Source organism: Scylla paramamosain, chromosome 14, assembly GCF_035594125.1.
Source record: "Scylla paramamosain isolate STU-SP2022 chromosome 14, ASM3559412v1, whole genome shotgun sequence".
Taxonomy (NCBI): domain Eukaryota; kingdom Metazoa; phylum Arthropoda; class Malacostraca; order Decapoda; family Portunidae; genus Scylla; species Scylla paramamosain.
In genome coordinates, this window is record NC_087164.1 from 21,610,097 (window position 1) to 21,631,729 (window position 21,633).

The 21,633-nt window shown below is 41.2% G+C and overlaps 1 protein-coding gene across 4 annotated transcripts in view; it reads right to left on the minus strand.

Moving 5' to 3' along the window:
* Window positions 1–21,633, minus strand: part of LOC135107016 (uncharacterized) — an 89,201-nt gene that overhangs the window by 28,968 nt on the left and 38,600 nt on the right. For all 4 annotated transcript variants that reach the window (XM_064016578.1, XM_064016575.1, XM_064016576.1 and 1 more), the window contains exons 2-4: window positions 13,183–13,243; window positions 5,902–6,034; window positions 4,971–5,107 (exon numbers count right to left, since the gene is read on the minus strand). In XM_064016578.1, coding sequence (XP_063872648.1) covers window positions 4,971–5,107; window positions 5,902–6,034; window positions 13,183–13,243 — 331 coding nt within the window. The remainder of the gene's footprint in view (window positions 1–4,970; window positions 5,108–5,901; window positions 6,035–13,182; window positions 13,244–21,633) is intronic.

A 21,633-nucleotide genomic window follows, 5' to 3' on the forward strand; every position in this document is an offset into this window, starting at 1 on the left:
CGTGATGTGAGATCGTGTATGTTTGGCACCACGAGAGATAAAATCAAATCCTACCTTGTATTCAGCGCGAGTAAGTGTGTGTTGTGAGTGGTGTGAGTGGTGGGTAAGTCGAGCCGTCCATCACTCACCGCCTTTCATCGATGCTTCGTGTCTTAAGAAGTAAAGAAATTGAATGACTAGCGATCTTTCGTTATTATTGCAGTGATCCGAGGTACCTTGATTAATTTTTACTACTATTTGGTACATCTTTCATTAATCGTTCACTACTCTGGGACGTTTCCTCTGCTTCTACAGCCACTCCCAAATATTATACTCGCTATAAACTGCAAATTCTTTTCTTTTTTTATCTCCTTTCTTGTGGATGCTTATAAAGATTTCATGGGTGTTGTATATCGCAGTGAAAGGGTTAACTCTAATTACTAATGACAAGATGACACTTGTTACTTCATCAGAGTAATCTTAGACGAGAGTAACGAGCAAAAACTATAATTACTGAGGGAAAACAAAAAAAATATAGGCATTTAATGATTCTCAGCTACACGATCTTTCACTTACCTGTCAGTGATGCTGGAGATTATACGCTACCCATGCACCAAGCCATTCTATCAAACCTGTGTGTGTGTGTGTGTGTGTGTGTGTAACTGTTGCCATCAAATTAATGTAGTCTGTTATCTTAATTCGTCTTAGTAAATGGGGTTAGAACTCGCACAAGAAGCTGAAACCTCCATTGTATGTGAGAGAGAGAGAGAGAGAGAGAGAGAGAGAGAGAGAGAGAGAGAGAGAGAGAGAGAGAGAGAGAGAGAGAGAGAGAGACCCAAACAAACAGGAAATAAATGAAAAGGACAAAAAAAAAGCCATTGAAACGAAGTGAAGAGACAAAAAGGAAATAACTGAACAATGAAACAACAAGACAGGCAATCAATCAGTCAATCAGTCAATCAAACAATCATCATTTCACCTCCCAACATTAATTAAGAGTGCTTGTTGTTTACACTCCCATAACATGAACTGAACAACCTAACTGAAATCTAAGCTAACCTAACATAACGGAGAGAAAATTAACTGCATTTGATGACATTAGTGTTTGAGGCAACATAACTTTTAAATCCAGATGGTATGATTATGATGATGATGATGATGATGATGATTGTGGTGATGATGGATTGTGATATCTTATGGTTATTGTTGTTGTTGTTGTTGTTGTTGTTGTTGTTGTTGTTGTTGCTGCTGTTGCACTAAAACTGTTCTATTACAAGTATCATTATTACCAATCATTACCCTCCCTCTTCTTTATTTTTACCTATCATTACTCTTCCTCTTCTTCCTTTTCCTGCTTTTCCTCTTCCACTACCTCCTGCAGCTTCCCCTCCTCCTCCTCCTCCTCCTCCTCCTGCTTCTCCATCCCGTCCCCATAATTTCTTAATCTTGTTTACCTTCTCGTCCTCTACTAAATTTCCCCTGGTCTTCTGCTTCTCCTCCTCTTCCTCCTTCTCCTCCTCTTCCTACTACTACTACTACTATAACGACCACCACCACCACTACCACCACCACCACCACCACCACCTACTGGCTGCTACTTCTGCCGTCACAATTACCCATGATAAAAAGTCTGGCCACAGCAATTTTCCAACAGGCATTTTTTTTCTTTTTTTTTTTTCCCAAGTCACTGATTTATAGACTTGTTTTCTTCACTAACAGGGAAGCGAGCGTACGTGATTCTCAGACCACCCTTCCTGCGCCACCACTTCCTTTGATTCCTATGAGTAAAAAACCCTCTAGTTACGATGATGCGAGGACATTAGGTTTAGAGTTATTTCAAGACACTTATCTTCCAAATTTCGATGTTTGTTTCTGACTTCACTATGGAGACTGCGATTCAAGTGGGCCTTTCATTAAATTTTCTTGTTGACCTTGTCCAATGCCCCTCTTACATAAAAAATAGAATAAATAAATATATAAACCCTGACTACAGCACCGTGTTACCTTACTGTTAATCCGCATAAATTTCAATCAATCAGTCAGTCGATCATTCAATTTTTCTATGTATTAAGAAGGATGCGTATTTGCTAGAGAGAGAGAGAGAGAGAGAGAGAGAGAGAGAGAGAGAGAGAGAGAGAGAGAGAGAGAGAGAGAGAGGTCACACACTAACCATCCCACCCACCTATCCAACCACACACACACACACACACACACACACACACACCGTCACAGTCACGTCCGTACCACACCGACGTCCTTTTTTTTTTTTTTTTTTTTACATATTTCTTCCTTATATATTTCTTCTTTTATATCACTTCCTCTTTTGAACAGCAACCAAAACTTCATAAAACAATAGAACAACATGTACTCAGGATAACTTGATTGCCTTGTAGCCGCTATGTGATGATGATACACTAAGCATTTCATTTTGATAAGTCTAGACGAATTTACTGTGCAAGAACAAAACTACAAGATTTAAAAGGTTTGAACAGCTCAGTTACTCTTTTTGCTGTCTGTGGAGTCTTTTATTATATTCTGAACATGCACCACATCATTTTATCGAGTTTGAAAAGTCACAACAGTCAAAAAAGGCCGCCGCTCTTACATAAATGCTGATATAATGACTAATACTGCTTCCTTCTAGCAGGCTATCAGTTAAGAACAAGTATTATGAAAGTGGCACGATGTGTGGGCGGACGGTATGTGACCTCGGTGAGAAACGACGTAATAGAGGAAGGATTGATAAGGAAAGCACAGATGAGGATGTTACGCAGGAAAGAATCCAACAAAAAGGTAGTGAAGAGGGAAAGGAAAGAGAGAAACGGAATAATAATAAGAAACGGAAACAATAATACTCAAAATACTTAAAAAAAAAATGATACTCATAAATCTCTCGTTATGTAAGCATATACTTCAATCTTCACGCCACGCCTTCCTACTTCTATTCTCCTTCCTCCTCCACCTCCTCCTCCTCCTCCTCCTTCTCCAACTTTCACGGTCGGTCGAGTCAACTATTTAATTCCCTGCAAATATTAGGCAATGCAAAGATCAGGACACCACTCCGAGCACTTGTCTTTCTTCTCTTCCTTTGTCCTTCCATGTAAAAGTCCTCGATTGAATATTGTGACTCAAAGCTCCGTTCAATACGATTAGCCAGGGAGAGATTCTGCCCAAGTGAAAATCTACACAAAGCTGGAAAAGATATTCGTGATGGAAAAATAGGAAAAGAATGGAGCAGAGAAGGGAAGCTGAGAGAGAGAGAGAGAGAGAGAGAGAGAGAGAGAGAGAGAGAGAGAGAGAGAGAGAGAGAGAGAGAGAGAGTAGTAGTAGTAGTAGTAGTAGTAGTAGTAGCAGCAACAACGACGTCTGAAGAAAAAAAAAAAACAGAACAACAGGAACAAGAACAAGAAAGACAACAACAACAACAACAAGGAAAACAATACATCTCATTTAAAACCTTAATTTGTCATTCCTCTTCCTCTTGAACCTCTCCCCCCACTCCTCGCTCCTCACTCCTCACTCCTCTTTCTCCTCCTTCGCCCACTCCACCAGTCTCCTTTCCCTCTCCATAATCCAAAACGCCACGCACGGGACGATCGATGAGGACAGGCGCAAATTCATTACCCTGAGGAACTCCGGAGCTTGATTGTCTTATTTTTCTCAGCCCCGCCACTCGCTGCAGTGCCAACACAGAAGGAAGAACCAGAGTGTAAGGTATATATTTGTCCTGCCACTGGTGAACCTCATGTTGACGATGATGTGTGTGTGTCTGTGTGTGTGTTAGGGGAAGTGGTTGAGGTGATGGAGGGACGGAGGGATGAGGAGAGGAAGAAAGAGGAAGTATTATAAAAAGTGCAAGGGATAATAACCACAGTGCTCGTAAGGAATTCATAACAGTGTGTGCTTAGTAAGACCGCGGCAGCAGTACATCAGAGGAGGAGGAGGAGGAGGAGAAGGAGGAGGAGAAAAAAAGAAGAGGAGGGGGAATAAAAGAGGAGGAAAGAATAGCAAGAGGTAAAAATGTTTGTGCAGGTAATCATCAACGCATAAAAGGGTTTCCAGCGAAGAGTAAAGACCTGGGAGATTCAGCTCAGTCACCACCACACACCAAACCACCACACCACCACACCACTGTCTTGTACTACACCACCATTATCACCACCACCAGTTCATCTCATCACCCCTTCCATCTCTTGTATAATTTCTACCTTGTGCTCTATCTTCCAACACCGCCACCACCATCATCACCACCAGCAGTGCATCTCATCATCATCTCTTCCATCTCTTGTATAATTCATGGCTGGTGTTATATTTTCTAACCGCAAGACTTATTTCACACATACTAAAGGTGAATTCTTCTGCTTACTCGCTGCAACAGGACAGGAAACTAATAGCTGTATATTCAAACATTAGAGGGTTACTGTATATCCATTACCTATTGTTAGAATGAGTAACACAGTCCTTTATCTACAAGCTGACGAACGATTTTGCCGACTGTGCTGCTTTCTGGTGGCAGGTTTATCAGTTACTTACAGCAACACCGACATCTATTGGCAAGGTTATGAACTGGTTTGCCGGCTGCATTGATCTTTGATGACAGACTTCCGAGCCACTAACAACGGGTAACGGGGCGAAGCAGCTGCAGAGTCTTGCCTCTAATGACCATTCCATCTCCTCTCCCGTAGTCTTATGAAAGGGACTGCCTGTTAAGTCCACCTGATGAACGTGTTGATGTGCACCTGTCCAATAACCACACGTATTCTCAAAGTCAAAGTCACAGCTGTCTACACTCGTAAAAAAAAAAAAAAAATAGAGAGATAAAAGAGAAGGAGAGAGAAAAGATCATAATATATTACGCCCACACTCTGCACTACCCTGGTATTGTGGGCAGCCGCAGTAACCGCATCCGCTGACAAACTCACGCAGACCTTTGATAACCACACATCGGCATGCACTTCAATTCAACACGCAGACTCTCTCCATGTACTCACCACTGTCAATGTGCAGCTTCACCATGTAGTAGAGGGACACGGCTCGCTTGGGCTTGGCCGTGGGGTTGGAGGCCATTGTCTCGTTCTGCAGCAGGCATAACGTCTCCTGGATGGGCGCCAAGGGATTCACCACAAAGCTGCATGGAAGGAGAGGAGAGGGAAAGGTTTCATGTATGTAAGGTAGAATTTTTATTGAGAGATTTCAGTGGTAGTGTGAATATTAAGAGAGGTGGTAAAGGAACATTTTTTTTATGAGATTCCAGTGACCGGGAAAAAAAATTAAAGTACCAATGAGAGATGCTAAAGGAAGCACTAGAGGATAGAGTTTTTATTTATTTATTTTTTTGAGGGATCTGAGTGACGGGGAGAGTTTGATGTGTCAATATTAATAAGAGGTGCTAAGGGAAGAGTTTTATGGAGAGATTTCAGTGACGGGGGAAGATGTGTGTGAATATACAATGAAAGGTACGAAGGGAAGGACATGTGCATAAAAGTAAATATTTTTTTTCTCTTTCTCTTTGATGGCATATGAAATTCTTTACTTAGAAAAAAAGGTTTCATTCAAGAGTGACAGGTATATCCACAAACCCCAATGAGAGATTTATTTTTTTTTTTTCGTAATTGAAAGAGATGTGTTACTGATAAAAATATCCTTGACATAAGATAAAAAAAAAAGGAAAACATTTATATAAAGTTTAATGAAAGTTTTGAGGAGCAATCCTGTACACAAACGCCAGTGGATGAGTCTGATATAGTAAAAAGAGATGTATTACTGACAAAATAACCTTGAAATAAGAGAAAAAACAATTTGCATAAAGTTTAATAAAAGTTTTATGAGTGAATCCTACACTTATTCCATGGTTCAGTCTCCTATTAATCCCTCTATCTATCAACTTATGTACCTAGTTACTTATTCGTTATCAATTTTTACCTGAAGGAGGCGGCAGCACACTCCGGCTCCTCGCGGCACCACCCCTGGCACTCCCACAGCGACAGGTTCCTGATGGTGTAGTACGTGGAACCGCGGTAGTCCAGCTCCGTCAGCTTCTCGAACCCAGTCAGACCTGCGGGGAGGAGAGGAGAGCAGGGCGTGAGACGGAGAATAAGTAGAAGGGAACAATGCACGTGAGGCAGGCGGTGAAAGACGAGAGACATAAAGGGCGCGGCAGAAATACCTCACTGTATAATGAGCTAAGTACATAAATTGTTGCGAGAAGTTGTATGAAAGTGAAGTGAAGGAGGTAATGATAAAAACTATATCTTGTAAATGCAGATGATATAACAAGCAATTAATATACAAAGAAAAATGCGAAAATAAATTGTGAAGGATGCGGAAGTGGAATGGGGGGATAAATGCAAGGACAAAAGAACACAGAAAACATGGAAAACTTTACCAACAGAACATAACGTAAAAGAAAACATGAGAGATATGAAACTAAATATGAAAGGCATGAAAGAAGAATAAGGTTTAGAAATAAGAAAAAAAAAATAAAGACTGTGTACGTATAATCATGGATAAATAAGAGAAATTTAACTTAGAGAGAGAGAGAGAGAGAGAGAGAGAGAGAGAGAGAGAGAGAGAGAGAGAGAGAGAGAGAGAGAGAGAGATGACAGGAAGGTAAGTACTAGGGGGTTCATGGTCTCAGGAGAAAGAAAACACAAGGGTAATGAAATTAAAGTGTACATAAAATGACTCATCGTAAAAAAAGAAGAGGAGGAAAGTAACAATGGAGAGAAAAAAACAGAAAAGAGGGAGAAAGGAAAGACACAAAAGGGAGAGAGAGAGAGAGAGAGAGAGAGAGAGAGAGAGAGAGAGAGAGAGAGAGAGAGAGAGAGAGAGAGAGAGAGAGAGAGAGAGGGATGAAAGAAAAGGCAAGACAGAGAGAGAAAAAAATCGGAAGACAATGAAAGAATCTGCAAAATAAATATAAAATAATAAAAAAAAAAAAAAATAACTGAAATATAGGAAAAGATGATAAAAAAAGAGAAAATGAGGAGGAGGAGGAGGAGGAAACAGATGTGTGTACTATTAGTTGTGGTAGGGAGACAAAATAACACGGAGGAGGAGGAGGCAGAGGAGGAAGAGGAGGAGGAGAAGGAGGAGGAGGAGGAGGAGTAGGAGGAGGAGGAGGAGGAGGAGGAGGAGGAGGAGGATGTCAATAATACGTTCGTGAATCATATCCTGACTTGGAGGATGACCGGAAATCCACCTCTTCCTCTAGATCTTCTTCCTCTTCACACATCCTCCTCCTCTTCTTCAGTATCTTCCCTCCCATCACCCCTTCACCTATTTCCCCTCTATTCTTCTTCCTCCTTCTCCTTCCTCTTCCTCCACCTTCTTCTTCTTCTCCTCCTCCTCATTCATATATTCCCCGCTATTCATCCTGTGATTAGTGTACTGTAGTGTATCACCCTTTTCCTCTTCCTCCTCCTCCTCTTCCTCCTCCATCCCATTCATCTCTTTTCCGCTATTCATCCTCTGATTACTATACAGTCTTACACCCTCTTCCACGTTCCCCCTCCTCCTCCTCCTTTTCCTCCTTCCTTCTCTCCTATTCCTCCTTCTTTATTGTGTAAGGTATCCTATTGTTTTTATTGTATGTTAGCATGGACCCTAAGGCTGCTGGTTGTTCTTCTTTTGTGTTCCTTCTCTTCACAACACCTCCTTCCACACCCCTGCACGTTCAAGGCACACACTCACCCATGCACTGTGCACACGAGAGGGTCAAACTGTACATGAAGAACGCTGCGTGGGCTAAACTGCTACGTTAAGCTTCCCATAATCCCTTTGACACACATTCATTGAGTTACTCCTATGAATATTAAGGTTCGTATTTTGAAAGGGTTTGCTCTCTCTCTCTCTCTCTCTCTCTCTCTCTCTCTCTCTCTCTCTCTCTCACCACGATTATTTTCAAAGGCCATAGAGATCATGTTTTCAAGAGTCTTCTGTTGATAATGTAGAAATCTTGTTAATCTGTCACTATTCGTCTGTTTTCAAGTCTTTCTTCTGTTAATAATATATAAATCTTGGTAATCTGTCACTAGAACCGTAAAAAAAAGTAAATAAATAAATAAAACATCCATAAACTAGTGTAATTTCAACTAGAACCCTCTGAATGTATTTGAGGCGCGGCGTGGAAGTGTTTCAGAATCAGCAAAGAACTAAGTAATATAAGAAGTCGAGAGAACAATAAGTCTACATGAAGTGTCCGCTTAAGTAATGTACGTTCTCGTGTTACAGGTATAATTATCCCGCCTCGTCTCTGTGTGTGTGTGTATGTATGTGTGTGTATGTGTGTGTCTAGGAAGCTGTTCTTGCTGTCATCGTCCCATGCGTCAGTACTCGTATAGCTACACGTGTTTCCTTTCCTTTTTTTTATTTTTATTATAGCATTCCTGTCTCTTTACTGTGTTTAACAGGAGTGTAATTTCTTGTTTGCTTGTTCTTTTACTTCCTTCTTTGTTTTATTTTTTTTTATCTCACATGTCGTTTCTTTTCTTTTTTTCCTTCCCTTCTTCCTTTCTTCCCCTTATTTCCCTTCTTCCTCCCTTTATTTCCTCTTTCGTTCCTTCTTTCCTTCCTTCTGATGATGATGATAATAGTCAGAGAAGAAGAAGAAGACGAAGGAGAAGAAGAGGAAGAAGAAGAAAGATGTACGTAAAACCACTGTGAAGGATGACGGAGATGAGAAACAGGAAGAGGAACTGGGAAGGAATGAGGAAGAGGAAGAGGAAGAGGAAGAGGAAGAGGAAGAAAAGCGAGGAAGACTAAAATTAAACAGGAGAAGGAAATACATGTCAAGAATACCAAGAACGCAAGATTTTTTTAATGTTTACTGAGTCTCTCTCTCTCTCTCTCTCTCTCTCTCTCTCTCTCTCTCTCTCTCTCTCTCTCTCTCTCTCTCTCTCTCGACAAAACGCACAGTTCCAAGGTACATTAGCAGATTCTAACGGAACAAGGAGAAAATAATGTAGAGAGAGAGAGAGAGAGAGAGAGAGAGAGAGAGAGAGAGAGAGAGAGAGAGAGAGAGAGAGAGAGAGAGTCACGTAATGAAGATAAGAAAACAGCCAAACTAGATCAAGGAAAATAATAACAACAAAAGGAAAAAAAAAAAAGAAAGAAAAAAAATAACAGTAATTTTCCACGAGAATGATTTTTGTTTTAGTTGAATGATAAATATTGCCTTTCTTATTTTTTTCTTTTTCTTCGTTGCTGTTGTTTTGGTTCACATGACTGACTTACTGACTGACTGAGCTACACACACACTCACACACACACACACACACACACACACACACACACACACACACACACACACACACATTTAGTATATCAATTTATTCTTCGTGATGTCGTATGATGTAATATTGTGATGATGTACATGTATATGTATCCTTGTCTTCGTATGTATGTATGTATGTATGTATGAATGTATGTCTCTCAGTCCGTTCAGTATCGCTCTCGTCCTGCTCTTTTTTTTTTTCTCTCTTTTTTTCTTCCTCTTATTCTCTATCTCTTCGTGTGTGTGTGTGTGTGTGTGTGTGTGTGTGAGCAAGTCTATCTGCTTAGCTATTTCTTGTCTGTCTGTCAGTCTATCTATGTATCCATCTACCCAGTCATCTCTTCCCCACCCCCGTCTCTCTCTCTCTCTCTCTCTCTCTCTCTCTCTCTCTCTCTCTCTCTGCACTCTTCACTATGCAATCCACGTCTCCTCTCGTCCACACACATGACTCTCATCTCCCGCACCTCTCATTCATTCTCCTTGTTTCCGCCTCATTCTTGACATCTCATCTCCTTCTCGTCCTCTGTCCCCCATCACCGTTTGTACACCCCGGATGTGAGAAGAGAGGAGAACCCGGCGCGTGTGTGACGGAAAATTGTACCGTGAATATGATGTACCGTCGTGGTCAGATGTTGGATAACCTTCTGCTCTTCCTTTGTGTTCTTTGGAGTGTAGTGGTTTTTCGTAGTCTTCGTAGTGTTCTTAGGTCTCTTTTTTTTTGTCAAGTTTTTGTCAATTTTATTTTTGGTTTAATTTTGTGTAGTTTTGTTTTCTTTGTCTCGTTTTCTCTCTCTCTCTCTCTCTCTCTCTCTCTCTCTCTCTCTCTCTCTCTCTCTCTCTCTCTCTCTCTCTCTCTCTCTCTCTCTCTCTCTCTCTTCCTACAAACACATACACACATACACAGAAAACAAGAGAAAACAGAAAGAAACAAAAAACAAAACAAAAAGACCTCTCTTTTTACTACTCGTGTGGAATCAGTCAAGAAAAAAAAAAATCACACGTCTCTTGAACGAAATAATTGCAAGAGAACGAAATAAAAAAGAAAAGAAAGGAAACATCTACATTCCAATGACTCTTTAAGTGTATGTTCTGCGTTTCTCTTTGACATTTCACATTGTTACGTGTGTTAAGTTATAGGTATTCAATTTAGCAAGCACATGTCAAACTCTTTCCCTGTACATCTTCTCTCTTCTAACTGCTTCTCTGTACATCTATCCAACCTTTGCAGTCCTGTACTATACTTTATTACTCTCTACTACTTAACGTGTCTATTTTACTATTGCTCCTCGCTAACTCAATGGCATCCTTCCATGCTATGAAGTGACGGAGGTTCGCAAGGATTTTTCAGTGATGTGCAGGGAATTTCTGTCCTCCCAGAGCAAGAGGATGGGGGAGAAGTATGTGATCGGTCTGTCATGAATTCTAAAGCTCTTTCTGGTAGTCATGAGTTCAGCACGTGATTCCCCGGACCATGATGAATTGGAATAGAAATAATAATAAGAATAAAAACAAGAATGAGACTAAGATAACAAGCACATTAAGACTAAGAAAAGTAAGAAAATAAGAGTAAAACAAGAAAAATAAAAAGAGTGAGGATAAGAATAAGAAGAATGTTAATACCAGTAAGACAAGACAGATAGACAGACAAGACACCCAAGACACACACACACACACACACACACCCTTCCTTTACGTAGAACCTCAACATCCTGTCTTTATATATACTCCCTTCTCCCTTCCCTAAACACAGTTACTTCCTTTCACCACACCCATATGTACTCTCTCCCTCTTCCCTACCCTTCTCTTCCCACCCCTCCCACCAGTTCATAGTATTCCTTCCCATCCCCCCCCACCCCCTCTTGCCTGGTATCATAAGTCTATCCTGGGCCTTGTTTCCTGTGCTATTACGCCTCTCTCTCTCTCTCTCTCTCTCTCTCTCTCTCTCTCTCTCTCTCTCTCTCTGCTCCTGTCCTATTTAGTCAAGTCCCCGTTACAATCTGTTCCGTATAATCAATGCGATATTTTCCACCGTTTTCTTTCTTTCTTTCTACTTGGTTCCGTCTCTTCTCCTTTCTTTACGGATTATGATTTGCTTCCGTCTTCCGTTTTCTTCCTACTATCTGATTTGTACATCTTCCGGTTTTTTTTTTTTTTTATCTGTCCCGTTCACTTCCTGGTGTCACTTTATCGTTCTCCATTAATTAATTCGTCTCCTGATTTTTATTTTCTTTTTTTTACAATATCATCTCATATTCTTTGATTTATATTGTTTTTTTTCTTTTTTTTTTGTCTAATGTTACTTTTGTTTATCGTCTGCCTTTATTAAATCTTTCACTTGCATCTTTCGTCTTTTTTGCAGATGATTTTCTGCATTTTTTAAATTAATTTCCTGCTCCATTATTCTGTCTTCACCATCTACACCTCTTAGTTCAGTTTGTTTGATGGTGTGTTTGTCAATACCTCTATATCTTCTGTACGTTTCAGTTTTTTTTTTTTCGTTTACCTAAGTAACTCTACGTGCACTCATGTCTGTCACTTCCGTCTGATATTCTACCTTTCTTACATGTCTATACAACTAAATCCTTATCCTCTTTAGTTTAATGATGCCTCCTCACTCTCTGTCTATACTCAGGTTAATTTTTCCACGTCTATCTCCATCTCACTAAGTCTTTCCTCAGTCTGTCCGACGGCAATGACCTTGAGATGAAAGCCACATTAAGACTTAACATCCTACCCAGTCACAAGATTGGCCAGAAGATTAAGAGGGCTCGGCCAGACAAGAGCGTAAGACAATACGATTACTGTGTGTTTTCTGGTGGCAATGAAAGTGATTTGTCTCCATCATTGAACAGGAGAAAAAACGAAAGATTAAAGATTAGTGAAGTGTCTGGAACATTTGCAGAATATAACAGAATGCAAAAAAAAAAAAAGGTAAACACGAAGGACTAAATATGATACAGACGGAAAACAAAGAGAAAGAGACAGAAAAAAGGGAGAATATAAAAGAACGGGAAAGGAAAACACCAATGACTACATACAACACTGAAGGAAAACTGAGAGAAAGAGAAAGCAGACTATTGACAGACATAATAAAATGATATGCAATGATACACACAAGCACCGTAACGCCAAGTACAACGACACGAGTAAAAGTGACGAAATGTAACCAAACATGAAGAAGAACCACCACCATTACCACCAGCATGGGCACGTAATGAGGCATACAAAGTGAAAGTGAGTACATTGCATTTAAAAACCACACACACACACACACACACACACACATACCCTAATGCCAAGCGTACAATGTCAATAAAAGTGGCAAGATATACGTGTAACAAAGCCTGGAGCACCACTAGCAACATAGACACGTAATGAAGCATGTTAAGTGACGAGAGTATATTGTATTAAACAGCTGAAAGTGACGGTGCAGTTCATGATTACTATAATGCACTGCTAACCATTACAAACCGCTGCACTGGGAAGCAAATAGAGGTGGTGGGTGAGTGACGGAGCTGAACCAAGCTTGAATTGATCGTTAAGATGAAGATACATGAGAAGAGGAGGAGGAGGAGAGAGAGAGAGAGAGAGAGAGAGAGAGAGAGAGAGAGAGAGAGAGAGAGAGAGAGAGAGAGAGAAATAAAACAGACTGACGAACAGATTGACGAACAAAAACATAAAAACCTACAAAAATAGCAAGAAAGAAACAAAGAAACAGCGAAAAAGACAGAGAGAGAGAGAGAGAGAGAGAGAGAGAGAGAGAGAGAGAGAGAGAGAGAGAGAGAGAGAGAAATAAAGTACTGCAAGAAAACAACAAAGGGACGGGAAGTGATTTATGAAGGCTATTAATAAAGAGAAAGAAAGAGAGAGAGAAAGATAGGGAGACAGAAAACGGGACTCGGGTTTACGTAGATTGAGGGGGGTCTTACCTGCAGCAGCTGAGGCCAGAACCAGCACCACCGCGCCCACCAGAATTGGCCACCGGCACATCTGCGGAAAGACACACACACCGCTTAGCCTCAGGTGTACTTCATGTATGCTTACTGACTGCTGGCTGACTCCATGCACGCCGCCCACCTGTCGCTGTTCATGGCTCTCACACACACACACTACTCGTACGTACATGCATACATACATACATACATATATAGTTGCTTACATGTAGACAGACTGATAGGTAGATATACATACAGATTGATAGTCACACACACACACACACACACACACACACACACACACACACACACACACACACCAAAGAAATAATAATAATAGTAATGATATCACTTGCAAATACACCAAAAGGACAAAGATCATTAGAAACTCCTCTGAACAATTCGTTGATTTTGAGAACTTCTAAAAACGGGAAACGTACACGTACAAAAAAAAAAAAAAAAAAAACTGAAAAATTAAAGAAACAAGCGGATGGACAGATCGACTCCATTACATTCCAATAGATCTTTTTTCCAGGTTCCAAAGAGAGAGAGAGAGAGAGAGAGAGAGAGAGAGAGAGAGAGAGAGAGAGAGAGAGAGAGAGAGAGAGAGGCCACACAGACAGCCAGAAAGATCAGCGGCGCGGGAAAGGCTGCCAACAAAAGAAGAGAGCTCTTGTCATTGTCATTGTTACTGGAGCGAGATAATGGCCAGATTGTCAGTCCTAATGCAAGACGAGCCTACACAAATACTCCTTCGATTACTTCAGCCAACCGGGTCGCCACGCTGGACTACACTGGGAGATGAAGCACTGGGGGAAGGTTACTGGGTCGTGGGGTGACTGGGTGACTCAAGACAGCCATGGGTCTGTAACAGGCAGTGATCCGGGTGATTCAGAAGCAATGACTCGTGGGTGATGGAGCACTTGGGGTAGGGTGGGTGAGGGTGTGGTGTGTGGTGAGTGGGTAGTGACTTGTGTGTGGTTGTGGTGGTGGTGGTAGGTGACTATGATGGGTGGTGTGTTGTCTCAGTGGATGATGGTGGTGTTAAGTGGATGGGGGACAGTATTTTTTTATTAATTAATTTATTTATCTATGTTGTTCTTATTATGTATATTTTTTTCGCATTCCATCTTTCATCGTATCAGTTTCGTATCCTTTTTTGTTGTTTGATACATTAAAGTTTATTTTTATCTTTTGTAGTCACTAGCGTACCAAATCATTAGAACACATTGTTACATTACTTGGAATATAATCATCTGTAGCTGTTCTTATCTATCATCTTCTCTTGCCTGTTATATTAATACCAATAATGTATGTATGTTATGGCATCATCTACTTCTGTCATGATTAAATGCATTGTCACATGATGATAGTTTAAACCTCTATGCGAACTTTTGTAAGACTGTGATCAATGAATAATCTTAAAATTAATCTGCTGAACGATATGGGAAGAGCGATGGGTGTTCTTAGTAATGGGGACAAAAGATGACGCGTGTTGAATGATGGAGAGTCGTAGTTAGTGCTGTTAAATGGGTGGGAATGATGGGTGACCAGTGATGGATGACGGATAGAAGTAGTGGGCCATCTTTAGTAGGTGATAATTACCGTTAAATGGGTAGAAATGATGGGTGACCAGTGATGGATGATGGAGAGGAGCAGTGGGGCATCTTTAGTCGGTGAGAAGTCTTAAGTGGATGGGGAGAACTTGTGACACGTGTTGGATGATGGAGATTAATGGGACAGCTTTAGCAGGTGATAGGTGCTGTTAACTGGATGGGGACAGCAGATGACAGGTGGCAGGTGACGTGGCTAGGTGGTCTAAACGAGGGATGGATTAAGGTGAAGGTTCGAGGGTGGAGCAGCAGAGGTGATGTGGAGGGCGTGGAGGGTGTGGAGGCAAGGGTGGGGCCTGGGGAGAAAGACGGGCGGGGGACGAACAGTTAGTAGGCCGAACAGCAGGTGTGTGGCGTGACAGCTGAGTGAGGTGGGTGGGTGGGTGAGGAGTGGTGGTGGTGGTGGTGGTGGTCACTGTGTCTCCCCTCGCCAGGCACCACCAACACCAGCACCATCGCCACCAGTATCAACACATTAGTAATACAAAATACATCTAAAACTACGACAACAACTACAACAACAACAACAACAACTACTACTACTACTACTACAATCATCGACTCTTTTCTAGTGTAATGCCCCAATCATCTGCTCTAATTGGCAAGATGCAACTGATATAACTATGATGGGACAAGAAGAGAAATAATGCAGGGAAGAGAACGACATTTGAATTATATAAAAAGCTACGTTACTGTTGAAACTTTATACTTTCACCTACTTGTTTGTCTTTCTGTCTATAACCCTCTCTCTCTCTCTCCCTCCCAGTCTAAACACTCCATTACCACTAGCCATGCACTTCCTTCCCTCCCGTGCCAATGTTAGTTCATCATACCACGTTTCTCTTCCTCTTACTGCAATGCACCCCTCCCTCTTGCCTTCCGCCCCACACCTCCCTCTCTCCACCCGTCCTGGCCTGCGATGTGGGTTACCGAGAGACACATGGCGCATTGTTCCTCCCTGCCAAGACCTCAGAACATAAGCCAAAAGTGTGTTAAGTAAAATCCAGGAAAGCTTTAAGTTTTCTTCACAATTTTATTCCTTCCTGTGCTGAGAGAGAGAGAGAGAGAGAGAGAGAGAGAGAGAGAGAGAGAGAGAGAGAGAGAGAGAGAGAGAGAGAGAGAGAGAGAGAGAGAGAGAATCAGAGAGGCAGAAAGTAAATTAAAACAGGAGGAAAATTAGGAAAATGAGGAGGAGGAGGAGGAGGGGGAGAAGGAGGAGGAGGAAGAAGAAGAAGAAGAAGAAGAAGAAAAGTAGTCGTAGTAGTAGTAGTAGTAGTAGTAGTAGTAGTAGTAGGAGGAGGAGGAGGAGGAGGAGGAAAATTAAGTCACAGTCTGGTTCATTGGGGCCTCTTCTTTCCCTGGCTTCCTCCCCTTCCCTCCTTCCCTCCCTCCCTCCGCCAGCAGGTCAAGGTTTTAATACTTCCGGTCATTGCGGCGTGTGGTGATCACTGGAGAACAGATTATTTTCTTCTCTTTGCCTCCTGAGTAACGGCTCGCTTCGCCCCAACGCCCCTGACGAAGTCCTACGCACACGACACATCCTTCTCTTTACTTCTGTCCCTTATTAACTTAACCTTCCTCTGTAAACATCTTCGCGTTTTTTTTTTTTTTTAACTTCAATGTTCATGCGCTTTACTAAATCACCCTTCCTTTCTTCGTATTCTTCTCTTTACTCCTCTTCGTTACCAATTCGCACATTTTATCATATTCTTTTCATCTCCTTCCATGTTCTTTATTAAAATCCTATACGTTCTAAAGATCCTTCTCTTTTTCTCCTTTCCTTCACCATCTCACACATCCTAAGCACACATCCTACATATGTATCCCTTCATCCCTTCCAAGATTAGCACCCACTACTGTCTATTAAAAAGTAGTCAAGAAAAAACGCTGAAACTTACGAGAATGCGGTCTTTCCATCCCTGCTACGCTACATATACACACAATACATTAGTATACCAATAAACATTTACACTTGCGCCCTCCCACACAAACAGTAGTGGGTATAGATGACACGTTTTCTTTCTTTTGTAATGTTCCCAGCTTTTTATTCTTTTCTTTCTCTTTGCGTGCCAAGGAAACTGACCGACTGCACAAAGAATGAGAGGAAAAAAAAAATAAATAAATAAAACCGGTTCATTCTGCTGTACCCGGAAACTTAATAAGAAAAGAATAAAATAAAAAAAAGCTTCGCTAATTTTGTTTTGGAGATGCGTTGACAATCCTAGTGTGAAATAGATTAAGTAAAACGTTAGGAGGAGAAGCTAAACCAAACACCGTAGTTAAGACACAAAGATCTGCTACCGTTAAAAAGTCACACGTTAAAATTTACTTATATCCCATTGTTTGAAGCAGTACATACACTTTACATGAGTTACAAGCACGAAGAACCCTCCCTGCATCACACGCCTGTCCTCACGTGCTTTGCTTTGCGTGCAGTGATGGCCACATGAACGAGTCTCATTGCGGGAATCGTGTTGACTCAGACAGGGATAATACATCTTGGTGACTCGCTCATGTATATACGTGTTACTTGCAAGCACGTTCACCGCCTCTTCCTTCTCTCTCTCTCTCTCTCTCTCTCTCTCTCTCTCTCTCTCTCTCTCTCTCTCTCCTCTCTCTCTCTCTCTCTCTTGTTCTTCTTTTCTTCTTCCCTCTTACTTTCTCTTATTTTAAATCAGATAAGCTCGTAATAGTGAATAATTCAGTGTTATTATGTAATTTTGGGTTATTTGAGAGAGAGAGAGAGAGAGAGAGAGAGAGAGGAGAGAGAGAGAGAGAGAGAGAGAGAGAGAGGAGAGAGAGAGAGAGAGAGACAAGTAAACAGACAGACAGACAGACACACACACACACACACACACACACACACACACACACCACACACACACACACACACACACACACACACACACACACACACACACACACACACACACACACACATAAGGTGGTGGCGTGACACCCACCCATGAGGCAACGCGCACCCACCACCACGTCTCGCAGGTGTGTGGCAGGTGTGCGTGACTCAGGTGTGTGGGGGCTCCCGTTAGGCGCGGGGAATCAGAGCTCAGCATACCTACAATGTGCTCACTGAGGCTGGCAGAGAGAGAGAGAGAGAGAGAGAGAGAGAGAGAGAGAGAGAGAGAGAGAGAGAGAGAGAGAGAGAGGAGAGAGAGAGAGAGAGAGAGAGAATGCTACATCGAGACAATTAAGTGAGGTAGCAAATTAAAGAACTTCATCGTGTGTGTGTCTAAGAGTACTGGGAAGGGAGAAACAAATAGACGAGGAATATTAAAGGAGGACAGGAGAATACAAAAAGGGTAATAAGAAAAAAACGACACAGGGTTGGGAAGGAAAACAGAAGCGATAGAGTTTCAACATGTGTTCGTATTAGCGTGCTGGGAAACTGGGAAAGGAGAAACAGACAGGCAGGGACTTAGACACAAAGTACAAGTAAGAAAACACGAGCATACAGATAAGAAAATGGGAGGAAAGACACAGGGTTAGGTAGGGAATGGAAAGGAAAGCGATGGACTCATTAAGGAGGTCAATTTCTTGCTGGTGTGAAGATAGACGGCCATTCCATTGTTCAGGGGTTTGCGGTGACCGGCCTCCCGCGACCCCTTCATGATGACCTGTCCGTGCTGGCTGTGATGGTGGTGGTGGTGGTGGTGGTGATGGTGGTGGTTCATATTTTTGCCTTAAACTCTGTACTGTACTTTTCTTGGTTTAGTGTATTAGTTTATTATTACTATTTTCTTACTATTTTAGGTATTACTATTTTGTTGGGATTATTATTTTAGGTCTCGTTGAAATCTCCTCTGTTGTTTTTGGAGGTGTTAAATTTCCTTGTTTAGATGCTCTCTCTCTCTCTCTCTCTCTCTCTCTCTCTCTCTCTCTCTCTCTCTCTCTCTCTCTCTCTCTCTCTCTCTCTCTCTCTCATTAACAGTGACCTTTTGCCTTCCCTGATTCTTAATTATGTCTTAATTAATATTGACTCGTCGGTGAGGAGGCCCGGCCGCTCACGACGCGCACACTTTGCTCTTCCTTCGTAGGCTGGTTTCGTGTTCCTCAGATGCTGATTAGTTTTTTTTGGGAGGTCTTTTTTTTGTGTGAAGATTGAGTCACTCCTTTGAGCCGTGCAAGATTTTCCGTATTAGGAGATTTGGTTAGTCTCTCTCTCTCTCTCTCTCTCTCTCTCTCTCTCTCTCTCTCTCTCTCTCTCTCTCTCTCTCTCTCTCTCTCTCTCTCTCTCTCTCTCTTTGTTTCTCATTTTTTGCAGATTCCGTCTTCTTTCCTTTTTTTTTCCTCCTATCATAACTTTGCATTCCTTTCCCTGTTCCTCTTCTTTTCCACCTCCTCTCTCTCTCTCTCTCTCTCTCTCTCTCTCTCTCTCTCTCTCTCTCTCTCTCTCTGACTTTCTTGTTCCTCGTTTATTTTCTCTAACAATTTCACTTCCATCGTAAACATTTTGTCACGTTGATGTCACGTTCTTGATGTTAAACGTCTGTCCATCTTCCGTTTTCTTTGTATTGCGTGTGTGTGTGTGTGTGTGTGTGTGTGTGTGTGTGTGTGTGTGTGTGTGTGTGTGTGTGTGTACGTCAGGCGTCACGGTCAACAGTCGTGGCTGCGTGACGGTTCGAGGCGCCTCTGGCAGTCCCACCGCCACCGCTAATGGCTCAACAGGACACCGAAGAAGGTTCCTCACGGCGAAGACTTAATAAATAGCCGTACGTACATGACGGATGAATGCACGGGAGGATTCTGTGCTTTACGAGAGGTGTATAGTCCCTCAAATTGCCTTAGTATTTAATTCCCACATTTACTCTATTTCTGACCGAGAGACAAATGAATTGTACGGGAAGATTCTATGCGTTAAGAGATGTGTAGTCCCTCAGATTGATTCATTATTTTATTTCCACATTTAGTCCAATTCTGACCGAGTGGCAAAAGGGTTTACAGTAGAAATCTTATATATATAGCTCCCCAGATTAAGTTTACTATTTTATTTCCCCTTATTCTATTCGTGAGAGCCTGACCGAGTGACGAGTTTACGGGGGGGGGATGGTATGCGCTACGAGACATGTTAAGTTCTTCAAGGTGATTAATTATTTTATGCTCCCTGTTTACTGTGCTTTTTTAAGTCTGACCGAGTGGTAGATGAGGATGTTATGCCTTACGAGAGATGTACAGCTCGTCTAATTAGTTTATTGTTTTGTTCCCTAGTTCATCCTGTTCCTGATTGTTTGACAGAGCGAACCTTCACACAAGCACCTTATTTCTGTTTTTTTTTTCTAGGACCAACGTGTTTATTTATTTATTTATTTATTTATTTATATATTTTTTTGGTTGGGGGGTACAGTTTCCCAATGTATTGATGTGATGTTCTACGGAATATTTCATATAAAAAAAAAGAAAAAAAAAAACATTTGCCGAAGAAGTAAATCAGTTTATCGCATTTCAGACTAAGGGCCCCATAAAAGAAAAAAAAAAAAAAAAAAGAACTGGTTTACCTAACGAGAAGATGTAATTATATAGCTGATGGAATATGGCCCATTAGTAGAAGCACAGCCACCTCTTAGAGAAAATAGCTTCGCATCATCAGCATTTCCAAAGTCTACAAATATATAATTAATCGGGTTTTTTAATGTTTTTTTTTTTTATTTTATAATTACTGATAGAATTTTTGTTAAACTATCACTGGAGAAAAAAAAAATCAGAGCCTGTTAAGACAAGAGATAAGACGCAGAGACAACTGTGAACATGAACTAAAACACTAAAACAATAAAAAAAAACAATAGATACAATTAACAGGGTTTTTAATATTTTCTTATAATTACTTAGAAGAATTTTTATTAAACTATCACTGGAGGCAAAAAAAAAAAAAAAAAAAAAAAAAAATAGAGCCTGTTAAAGGAAAGATAAGACTCAGAGACAACTGAGAACAAACACTAGAACGATAGAGAAGATGCAACGTGGAGGTGGGAAAGGAAGAGAAGCAAGGAAATACACCAATAACAAACACCATCATCGTACCTCATGGATCAGTAGACACACAGACAAACAGATCAACATTCCTCTCACCCACAACGCCGTCACAGGAAGACTCATGAATACGTAACTTGTGCAGTGACTCACCATATGCTTCCTCTGCTCTCCTTCTCCTATAACTGTCTCGCTTTAAGTTCCACCCATGCCTTCTTTTCTTGTAGTAATTACGTGTTTTATAATTCCTTTTTGTGTTTGCTTCATTCTCTCCATTAGTAGAATTTCCGTCATGTTAAGTGCTTGATTTTTTTTATTTGTGTTCTTTTATATTTTTATGTTAGTATTTTGGAAAGTTTAACTGATTTGGAGTCTCAAAATTATATAGTGTAGCTTATCACAAAAAGGCTATTAAGGACCAAGAAACAGTTAGCAGTTTGTTTTTCCTTTGCACACCTTTGTGCTTTTTGAATATTTGAAAAGGCTATTTAACACATTTAGGGAATCAAGATCAAGTAGCTCAGCTGATCACAAAGAGCCTCGTCAGGACGGCACAAGAAGTCTAGCATTGTTTGTCCTTCCTTTGTGTTCTGCGTCTATGCTAACTGAGAACACAACCGCATGACAAGACGAATATGAAAAAACAATAAACAGTAATAATGACTATTGCTTTACTCGGCTACTGACCACGACTCTATTTATTCCCCTAGAACTTAATATAAAAACATTCCTTATATCATTAGCACCTCAAGCTTGCGCAATGATAAGTCTTCGCACATACAGTGAAGCAGGAAAGACTGTCGGCGTGCGGAGTAAACTGCAGCGCTAAGTGGGGAGTGATTGGAACGCT